Source organism: Lactuca serriola, chromosome 1 (assembly GCF_051521515.1).
Source record: "Lactuca serriola cultivar US96UC23 chromosome 1, Lser_US96UC23_V15, whole genome shotgun sequence".
In the NCBI taxonomy this organism is placed as follows: Eukaryota; Viridiplantae; Streptophyta; class Magnoliopsida; order Asterales; family Asteraceae; genus Lactuca; species Lactuca serriola.
In genome coordinates this window covers 64,816,277-64,827,951 of record NC_136408.1, presented here as the reverse complement: position 1 = coordinate 64,827,951, position 11,675 = coordinate 64,816,277, and the positions used below count along the sequence as shown (strand labels likewise).

General features: G+C 37.6%; 1 protein-coding gene across 1 annotated transcript in view; it reads right to left on the bottom strand.

Moving 5' to 3' along the window:
* Positions 1 to 880: 880 nt before the first annotated feature.
* The window catches only part of LOC145056482 (uncharacterized), a 64,746-nt gene continuing 53,951 nt past the window's right edge, over positions 881 to 11,675 (bottom strand). The window contains exons 2-3 of the mRNA XM_079004200.1: positions 1,225 to 1,535; positions 881 to 1,117 (exon numbers count right to left, since the gene is read on the bottom strand). Of these exons, the coding sequence (XP_078860326.1) occupies positions 881 to 1,117; positions 1,225 to 1,535 (548 nt within the window). The remainder of the gene's footprint in view (positions 1,118 to 1,224; positions 1,536 to 11,675) is intronic.

Below are 11,675 nucleotides of genomic sequence, written 5' to 3'. Positions count from 1 at the left end.
CCTCTTCATCAAAACTGCACCCAAATCCGTGATCGATGCATCATAATAAACCACAAAATCCTCAACACCCTCTGGCAGGGTCAGAATCGGCACCTCACACAATTTCTACCTCAAGATCTTAAAAGTATCATGTTGCTTAGTCCCCCAACGAAACATTATAGTCTTCTTCGTCAACCGAGTCAAAGGAACCGCTATCTTGGAGAAATCCTGAATAAATCTCCAATAGTAACCTACCAACCCAAGGAAAATCCAAATCTCAAATGGAGACTTCGGAACCTCCCATCTCATCATCGCTTCGACCTTGGCTGTATAGACCAAAATAATGATCAAGTTGATAACGTGCCCTAGAAACTGCACCTCGCACAACCATATGTCACACTTGGAGAAATTCGAATCAAATCTCAACTTCCTCAAGGTCTCCAATACCTCCCTCAGATGCTCATCATGTAACTCCTAGGTCGTCGAATAGACCAATATGTCACTAATAAGCAATATCATAGATCGCTCCAACATGGGTCTGCATACGCGATTCATGAGATACATGAATGCGGTTAGAGCATTGGTAAGCCTGAAAGGGCATCACCACGAACTCGTAATGACCATAACGAGTCCAGAAGGCTATCTTCTGCATATCCTCATCTCTGACCCTTATCTGATGATAACCCAAACGCATATCAATCTTGGAAAACCAATATACACCCTAAATTTGGTCAAATAAATCATCGATCCTTGGGAGCGGATAACAGATCTTCACTGTTAGCTTATTCATCTCTCGGTAGTTGATACACATCCGACATGACCCATCCTTATTCTTCACAAACTGGATCGACGCTCCGCATGGCGAACTACTCGGCCGAATAAACCCTTTGTCTAACAGCTCCTATAGCTGTGTAGACAGCTCCTGCATCTCTGGAGGTGCTAACTGATGAGGTTTTTTGGCTATCGGAGTCGCACCAGGAACCAAGACAATCTGAAACTCACGTTGCCTCTCCAGAGGCACTCCGACCAAGTCATCAGGGAACACATCCGGATATTTCTGAGAAACTGACAGATCACCCATAGTCTCCTTACCCTTCTCCCGGGTATCAATAACATAGGCGACAAATCCTAAACAAACCTACTGAAGATAGCGCATGTACTAGCTGTTGAACATAAAATTGGCTCGCGTTGAACACCCTTGCCCTAAATCATCAACTCTCCCCCATTTAGGACCCAGATACACACCAATTCTTTCTCGTAAAGAATCACTGCCCCATTGGGGCTCAACCAATCCATCCCCATAATAACATTGTTCCCACACAAAGAAATAGAAACTAAATTGATCGGATACCTCTCATTGAACAACTCCAGAACACAACCTCGATGAACCTTGGATACTCGCACATGACGATCGTCAACAATCTCAACCTTTAATGGACAATCCATCTCTCCCGAAGCATCAGCAAACCTCTTGCTGAGGGCAAAAGATACAAAGGCTTGGGTAGCCCCCGAATCAAACAATTCCAAAGCAGAGATACTGTTCACAAGGAACGATCCTAAAACAAAACACATAGATATAAAAAGAAAATCAACATAAATAAAGAGATAAAGAGAAGAGACATATCTGTCACGACATTTGGTGTTGCACGAGCCTTTTCGACTGTCAACTGGAAAGCCCTGCTCCTCACAACAGGTGCATCCACCTTGCTCTAGCAGCCATCTATGATCCTCAAAGTTGTCGGAGCGGGTGCTACAACTAGTCCCCTTGCTGCTAAACTTGGGCAATTGGCCTTCTTATGGCCCTTCTTATTGCAATGAAAGAAAATTAGATCAGATACTTGGGTGGTAGGGGTGGCATTCTACTGAAATGACCCATCTTTTCGCACTTGAAACAGCCAGAACCACCCACCCGACATGCCCAATAATGCGTCTTGCTACACTTACCGCAATGGCCCCGACCCTACTGGCCACTCATCCTCGAATCAAAAACTTGGGCCTGTTGCCTAAACCATTTGAACCTTGAACCTAATCCAGCTTCCTCTTCATCTCCACCTCTAAGTCAATCTCCCTCTCTCTGGCTCGCACTATCATAACCACATGTGTCCTGCAACTGGATCAGCTCACAAACTGCTAGATATTGCTCATCGGCATCTCGTGGTACCTCGCCTTCATCTCCTCGTCGACTACATATTGCGAAACAAGTAACGCCCTCTCACGGAACATAACAATGATCTCCGTTGTCGTCTCAGTAGTCTGGCAAAGGACCTAAAGCTCCCTCGCCAACTGCTGGACCTCCATCACAGGTCCGAACTCAATCCGAAATCTCGTCAAAAAATCCTCCCAGTTCATCGACTCAATCGCCTCGCCTCCCGAGGCATGCCTGTGACAACCGTCAATTTTTGGCCAAGTCAAATTCAAATAAGGTCAACAAGTTAAACCGGTCAACTCATTTAACCCTTGTATATTAGGATTTCAATTATGATTCTTATTGTACTACTCGCAATCTTAATATAAAGTATCACTTAGAGTTTTCACATGTTCGGAAATTCTAAACCCTAATCAGGGTAATTGATGAATCTACTCGATAAAACATTATTCCATACCCCTCGAGAGCGTATAACATTCATAACAATGCTTAACAGAGTGTAAGAACCTTGCGTTGCGAAGCCAAACACTCAAAAAGGTCACAAAAGAAGTCTCTCCCAATCTCTTTCACTCTAACTCTCCCAAAACTCTCTAAGTAGGAGAAATCTCTCCAAGTATGTGAAATCTCTCCCAAATCTCTCCAAGTATGTGAAATCTCTCCCAAATCTATCCAAGTATGAGAAATCTCTCCAAGTATGTGAAATCTCTCCCAAATCTCTCCAAGTGTGTGAAATCTCTCCCAAATCTCTCCAAGTATGTGAAATCTCTCCTAAATCTCTCTAAGTATGAGAAATCTCTCCAAGTATGTGAAATCTCTCCCAAATCTCTCCAAGTGTGTGAAATCTCTCCCAAATCTCTCCAAGTGTATGAAATCTCTCCAAATCTCTCCAAGTATGAGAAATCTCTCCAAGTGTGTGAAATCTCTCCCAAATCTCTCCAAGTATGAGAAACCTCTCCAAGTATTTAAAATTTCTCCCAAATCTCTCCAAGTATGAGAAATCTCTCCAAGTATGTCAAATCTCTCCCAAATCTCTCTCAACTTTTTATAATCACCCGGGGCATCCCGACCTTTAATTTAGTCGAAAATTGCTCGAAAACGGAAGTCTACGCGAAAAACAGCCTTAAGGAGCCGAACCCTCTTAAGGAACTGAAACCTCTTAAGGAGCCGAACCCTCTTAAGGAGTCGAACCCTTCTTAGGAACCGAACCTCCTGAGAACCGAAACCATCAGGGAACCGAAAGTAACCTTCAGTCCGAGATCTTGACCTTCGGTCCCTTCTGATGAGCAGCCTGTGAGACCTTTCGGTTCCTATGCACAACCGAACCTTACCTTCGGTTCTATGCTCCTAAGGAGCCGAACCTTTGCACCTTCAGCCTGAATTTCGGATTTCAGCAAATTCTACCCGGCTTTCAATATTTTTAGCATTTTAAGCCCGTTTTTAATTATTTTAACGTGGGATTTTCACCCAAACTCGTATTTTGACATATAAAACCCTAAATATTCATATTTTAATCATATTTTGAGGAAAATCATTGCCTAAGAATAAAATCTATTTAGGGAGATATTTAGATGGAGTGTTGACTTATCCTTTGGACAAGGACACAAGCAACCTCCCCATACCTTCATAGTACAACCCCTTGTCCTTCCACCATACCTAGTCATTCCATAGTACTTTTTCCACCACTTTTCAACCACACACTTGGTCAAGAGCTGGAAAGCCCTCCTCTCTCCTCACATTTCTCTCATTTTCCACCAAAGAACAAACGTCATTCTCTCTCACTTTCTCTCTCTAAATTTCGAGATTTAAGGCTATTCTCCAAGTTTTTCTTCTACTTTTGGTAAGTATTATCATCCTTCATATGATTATTCCACCTCTTTCTATTCAAATCATAGGTTGCTTACGCAAACTTCATCATATTTGTGTTAGTTCTACGAATCTTCAAGCAATCTTCTAAGTGTTCTTGAGTTAACACTTCTTTTCTTCATCATCCATCTACTGAAATCACTCAAGGTGACTTCATGCCCCTATCTTTTCATGTTTTTCTTAAGTTTTAAAGGGGGGGGGGATACAAGTTAAAACACCAAGAACACAACTAAACTCATCCAACAGCTTTCATTAGAAAAGTTTCACTCCATTCACGGTCTGTTTTGGTCAACTTAAACATTTTAGTTTTCAAAACCGTATTAGGTGCAAATATTTCAGGTTCATACCTTTAAAATGACTACTTGAAAATCTTCATACGATTTTCTACGATTTATGGTTATTTTTACAAAACTGCCTATCATTTCATAAACGAATTCGGACCAGTCTGCGAATATGAACATTTTAACACATGTTAAAGACTTCCAAAAATCATAATAAAAATTATGAATAAATTAGACACATTTTATGAACTCTCAGAAATTACGGATTTAGTTTTCAACTTCATATGATTTTTCTATGATTTTTCTAAAACAGTGCAGAAAGGTTAAAAACCAGTTAACAGCTTATAACTTTCATAACACTTTGTATTATGCTGAGCAAAGTGTATAACAATAAGTTCTAAATATTGAATGTATTTTCTTGTTAGTTTATCATCATAAACTGAAATTTAGTCATTCATGATAAGGATTCTTCATTCATTCGAACACATATAATAAGCTATAATAAGCATAGTGTATGAATTTTTACTACATGAGAAAGGTTTTACTCTCAAAACAAATGGGTTTTTCATACACAACATAATAGTAATAGTTTATGGACTCATAGCACTTATGTATTCTCATAAAAGGGGTTCTTTTACATTACAAACGCTTTGGATAAACTATAATAGGTATAGTTTATGTATCATTTACATTTCAAACTTATTTACCAAAGGAATTCAGTTCAGTTCAAGTAAATCTGTTAATGAATAAATTTGTGAGACATTCGCTTCATGTTACCTTCATAGTAACAAAGTCAAAAGTCCTGTAAATTGTAACCGGAGTCTCTTATAGGGAGAGCGTGATAGTTATGTATAGATCTATATTGGCTCTGACAAGCCCGCACCTAAGCTGCATGCAACAGCTAGACCGGCAGGTCTGAGGTGACAAGTGTCATTTAACTTGCGATGCCTGAAGAACGTCATATTACGAGACCGTCTGAGTCTTAGCATGGTTATAATAGCTCACATGTGGTATTAACAAATCATAAGATTTACGAGTTTTACTTTTAAATTAGCGAGTTATGTCAGTTTAACTCACATGAATTACTTTAGGTATGGAAAAATACTTGTATATTTCGGTTTGGACATCTAAGGTTACATAACTTTTATAAGGAAAATATTGGATTTTCTTTGGAAACTTATTTCTGTTAAACTTCATTTCATCTAGAATTGTTAGACTTCAGATATAATCGCTAAGTGTATATGCTAGGGTTATATAAGAATCTAGTCACAATCGACTTAGAATTGGTGGGCCCGCCTTATCTCCTGTTCCTTGTTTGGTTGTGGACCTAGGGCAGACCCATTATATCCGACGGTTTATTTAACTTAAAATTTATATAACTTATATATGTTGGGCAATTATAGAAGGAATCTACGGGTTCTTCTAGGATACATTATCGTATAACATAGAAGCATTCATTTCACACTTAATAAAGAAAATATTGGATTTTCTGGAAACATACTCTGTCACTTTTTCATGGAAAATGGTTTCTTTCTCAAACAAAACTCTTATGAACTCACCAACTTAATTGTTGACACTTTTTCAAAACTACTTGTATTCTCTGGAAATCAGTGAAACAGGAAAACCAACAGCATTTTGAGGATGGGACGATAAATCGTCAAACAGTTCATTTTGTCATCATAATGTAATTGATTTTGAAACATGTAAACTTATTCCATGGTGTAACCTTTTCAATTATATCTATGATGGTTGTATTTACTTTGAGAACTATTATATTCGTGGTTGTGATACTATACATGAAATCCTTCACCCCCGGACGTTTCTGCCGTCCTTGGTTTGGGGGTGTGACAATGCCCAACCTCCTCCCACTAGTCTCAAGCTCTGTCTTCCAGAAGATGGGATGCAAGTTGGACCTTCGCCTCCTCAGGACAAAGGCTAGATCGGAAGGTGTTCCCAGCATCTACCAACCAACTCCTGCTCGCAATCAAGCCCTTCTTCCCAAAGAACTTTGTTAGGCGTGTCAAACCTAACAAATAAAGAGGTACAAAATGACTCCAAGAACACTGTTAATTTGCACTAAAAATGTAATACAAGATAAGTAGGATCGATCCACAGAGACACATGACAAATGATTATACCTTTTTGTGTAAGGTACAAATATGGTCACAAAAGAGGGGGATTTTTATGCATTGATTTAAACAAAAGACTGAAGTAAAAGATAAATGACTGATTAAATAAAATAAATTCAAGATTTGTAAGTACCCAAACTCTATACAAGACAAATTAGTAATGTGATTCCGTGGATGAAATGGTATTTGTTCAATTCTATCTAAGTTGGTACTTGGAAATGCTAATAAGCTCTAGCACTTCCCATTCACCACATTAATTAACCAAAATAAGCTCTTTGATTAATCCTAACCTTACCAATCTAATCTAAACAAGCTCTTAGAGTTAGGTTGAAACACTGCATTAAGCTTTTGTGTGAATATTCCCAACAACATCCACTACTCCTCATAAGCCCGGGAGCATAAAAATATATGTATATGTCTTACACTAGATTTATTCTAAAGAATTCAATTTAGTGCATGTTACTTGTTCTATTCTACAAAACAATTACGGATTTTGCACAATAGATAACTTGGATGGTTTTACCCTAACTCAAATGGCCAATAAGAACTAGAATTAAAATCAAACATTCAATTGAAATGAAATCAAATTCACTAGATAGAATTTAGAAACAAACACCAAGTCACATGATTAAAATCACATTCAATAGTCAAGACATAAAGTTGGAGAATCTAGGGTTCTAGCCACACATGACTAGAATAAAAACACAAATCTAGAAAATGAAGTTAAAGTCTTACAAAATAAAATCCAAACAAAATCCAAATGTTTCCAAGTGTTAATTGACTCCAAAATCTTCCAGAGAATCGCCTCTAAAGCTCCTAAAATCGACCCGACAAAATATGAAACTGGTTTCCCTCTTTTAAGAAAGATGAAAAACTACTTTTTAACCCACAACCAATGGCCAATAAGAACTAGCATTAAAATCAAACATTCAATTGAAACTAAATCAAATTTACTAGATATAATTTAGAAACAAACACCAAGTCACATGATTGAAATCACATTCAATAGTCAATACATAAAGTTTAGGGTTCTAGCCATACATGATTAGAACAAAAACACAAATCTAGAAAATGAAGTTAAAGTCTTACAAAATGAAATCCAAACGAAATCCAAATGTTTCCAAGTATTGATTGACTCCAAACTCTTCCATAAAATAGCCTCTAAAGCTCCCAAAATCGATCCGAAAAAACATGAAACCGGTTTCCCTTTTTTAAGAAAGATGAAAAACTATTTTTAACCCACAACCACGTTTACACGGCCGGTGTAAATTATAATTGTCGTTTACACGGCCTGTGTAATTTGAAAAGTACATTGCTTAAATTTGTTGGGCCTTCAAAGTGTGATGCTCAAGTATCTTCGTTTACACGGCCCATGTAAACGCAAGGCTTCCATTTACACGACCGTGTAATCTCCTGAAGAGCCAAAATCTTCAATTCTTCGAGATCTTCATCCCCGGTGCTCCGCAACTCCTGTAATTTTGTCGACATCTCTTATATACCTCCTCTAGCAAGATCCAACCTCCAAAAGTCCCTGAAATATTACAATAGTGTGTGAATGAAATGGACTCGTGAAAAATCCCGAAAAACATGCAAAATGCATGAGTTAACAACCTATATTCAATGCACTTTTATGAAATAAAGCTACAAAATGGGTGCATGAAATGCACCTAACAAATTTCCCCAAGCTTGAACCTTTCTTGTCCCCAGGAAAGAGCAAGAAAATTTAGACTGAAGAAAATAAAAGAAAAGAAACATAAATCAAAATCCAAACTTTTGAAACTTAAAGAAATAACCAAAAAAATGAAGGAGATCCAACCCAATCAACCTATTTTTTGTAGCATAGTTGAGAATATACTTATAGTGCCTTGAGTCAACTTGGCGTTAGTCCCACAATATTATATAACATTAAAAGACAAGACTTTTGGCCATTCCCTAATGCAACTCAACAGAATCAAAAGTCACAACACTTGTTCCCTCTTAATAGCATCAAGTCAACTCATGGAACAAACTATGGTCTTACTCTTGTGAAAATGTATGTGACAAAACTATGCTCAATCATCTTTGTTTTACAAAATATGGCAATAACCGACTCCAGCTATTTGTTGATTAACAATAATCTTTTTCTAAAAAATCTTTTCTAGAAATTCCCTAAAATTTACCCAGATTGGTTACGAATTTCAAACCACTTACACCAGTCAAAGTAGTTAATAGTCAGTCCCAATGTCAAAAGTTTAAGTTCAAGTCCAAGGGAATATTTTGGCAGCCAAACATTTTTCCTAACTTGAATACATACAATAATACATATTACTCAATTAAACTATAAACATAAATTTATACAAACTATCCAATTATATTTTTCTACAAATAAAGCTCATGGATTTCCTTGAAATTCATGTAACGAGCTTCCAACCAACGCATCCAGACCAGATGACCTTAGTGTGCTAGATTTAAAGAGATCCCTCAGTTTTACTTTCCCGGATCTCAAAGGCCACATATTGGCTTTATTTGGATACATAATCAAATCTAACTTATTTTTTTGTTATTATTAAGTTCATGAATTTCTATGGAACTCGTGTAGCGAACTTTCAACCCAATCGGTCCCACACAATTCAACTTTAGGCGATTAGGTGTAGAACAATACCCCTTAGAGTTTACTCATTCGAGTCCCAGAGGTCACAGATTAACTTAATAATTTATTTTTTTAATAAACAAAAGCTAAGACAACAAATAATACTCTTGTCAATTTATTTTATAGGCTTATTTCTTTATATTTTTGTCCTTGACTTTTCTATTGTGGGAACATCTCACTGTCTATTACCGTGAGGGGCTCCTAGTACATATTTCGGGGGACTGAAGTCAACATGCAAAGACCCGTAAGTATAGTTGGAACTATGCCCCGAAGAAGGGTATATAAAGGGGAATAGGCAGAAAGGACTTTTTAGAGTGTTGCGTAATAGAGTGAAATCCTAACCTTCTAAAATTATCTAGTCTCAATAATATGTAACTTACCATATCCGCTTACTAGTTACCGGAAGTTAATGGGAACTCCTAAAAGCATAAATCAAGCAGCATTCGAGCATCGAGTAATCGGAAACAAGCATAACCTAACCATGGCATCCTATCACTGGCTGATTAGTACTAGCATGCACGTCTACAAGCTCATATAGTAGGCATACAAAGGCATCTCTCCTACATCCTTAACCCTAATCAAGCATGCGATTCACAGATTCACAATTCAAAGCATAAAAAAAACATGTATGGGTATTTTGGGAGAACTTACTTAAGCTCGGTTGATTGCATGCACCACACCCCTTTCTTTTATTAGAAAAACTCTTTTTATAAAACATTTCTTTCTATTTTTTTTTTTTTTTGAAAAATCTACCAAATACTTATTTTAAGTTCAGACGCACCCGAGAGTATGCCTGAATCCCTCAAACCAAGGATCTACTGCCAACTTGTAACGTCCCAAAATTTAAGACCAAAAATTTTATTTTTATAATAATAAAACCATCATCCAAAACGTTTTCATAAAACCATAATGAAATCAGAGTATGCCAATCGTCATCCATATACATCAGAGTCAAATAAAAGGCGGAAAAATATAGTTGGGGTGATGCGATCATCCCGAGCTCTTCCCCTATGATCCGGAAGTACCTGAAACATAAACTAAAAACCGAAAGCACAAAGCTTAGTGGGTTCCCTAAAATACCTTATACCATTCACATCAAACATACAATGGGTCATGCCCAACAACCATCGGGCCCCGCCCGACATTGATTCCCGCTCAGAACAAATCTATCAGAACATGAGATGACCCAAACCATAAACCTAAGGTCCATCTGTGACCCAATAGATGCGGGGCCTAAATCTAGCTAAGGCGCAACCATATCGTATGCCTTGCGTACTTTTTGTACGCACCGCGTACGCACGTTGACCCATCCTACGACTTGCTAACCCAGTATGCGTAACGTCCCAAATTCCAACTTAGGGTCTTATTCCCTTAATACCTTTTCATCCAACCTCATATTTAAGTCATGTGGAACGTCTTAATCCATGAAGTCATGAACTTGGAGTCTTTTCATGGCTCAAAAGAATCCAAACCTTACTTTAGCATTCAACTTTCACCAAATGGACCTAAACACGAGCATGGTTGATCCACAACCATCAAGATGCTAACTTTATGGACTAGGGACCTCATAAACATCAAAAGAAGCAACTTCTAACTTCTGGAGTGGAAGAAAACCACTAGATATCATCATAGGACCAAAAAGGGACCAAACCCTCATAAAGACTAGATCTAAGCATACAAGGAGCAAGTTCCAAGGTTTATACCTCAGTGAAGCTGAAAATGGTGTGTGAAGTCTAGATCAATAAGCTATCCTTTGATCAAGGCTCCTTCTTCCAAGATCTTCTTCCTCAAATCTCACAAACATACACTAAAAACACACACAAGAGGGTCAAATCTCCTCAAGAGGGGCTAGGGTTTTGAAATTTGACTCAAATGGCTATGGAGGCTGAGAAATAAGAGGATCATGGTTCATAATGTTGTTTAAATAGGGTACAAACCCTAAATTTTAGGGTTTATCCCATGCATGCGCACACCCCCTGTACTACGAGTATTTTTGAAATTGGCAAAACTACCCCGTATGGACCAAATCTGCAAAATATTTACATACCAAGGGTCAAAAATGAAAGTACCTTGAATCGGCTGTTACACCACATCATATATCAAGGACCCAAGAATGAATAGATTGTGTAACGCCTGTGTTTCTGGGCTTGCCACTTTTAGCAATGTAATAGTCTAGGTTAACCTTTGTAACCCGTTTTGAAATAATAAGAGTGTATTATTTGAGTATTATGTGTTTTGTGCTTAATTCCTTAATTATGTGGTCTGATTAATTAAGAATAAAAATAAGCGTCAAAATTTAAGTGTAAAATAAACTTGATATCTTTGGATAATGTTGTAGTAGTTGAAACAAGGTTTCCGAATATATATAGAACACCCAAATCTGACTTCGTATGAGGAAGTTATGATTTATCGAAGTTTCGGCTTAGCGGTATGCAGCTTGAAATACTCGATTTGAGATCGAGCGGTTTTTAGCCGAAACAATCTAAACAAGAATCGAATATCTCATTGTTGGTATCAAAGCGATGAAAAGTTAGGCGAGAACGGACGTCAAACGAAGAAGTTATGAATTTATAACGAAGTTTTTCTGTCCCGGACTATTAAAAATAAATAATAAAAATAAAGTTAAAATTAGCCGACGGAGTCTAAAC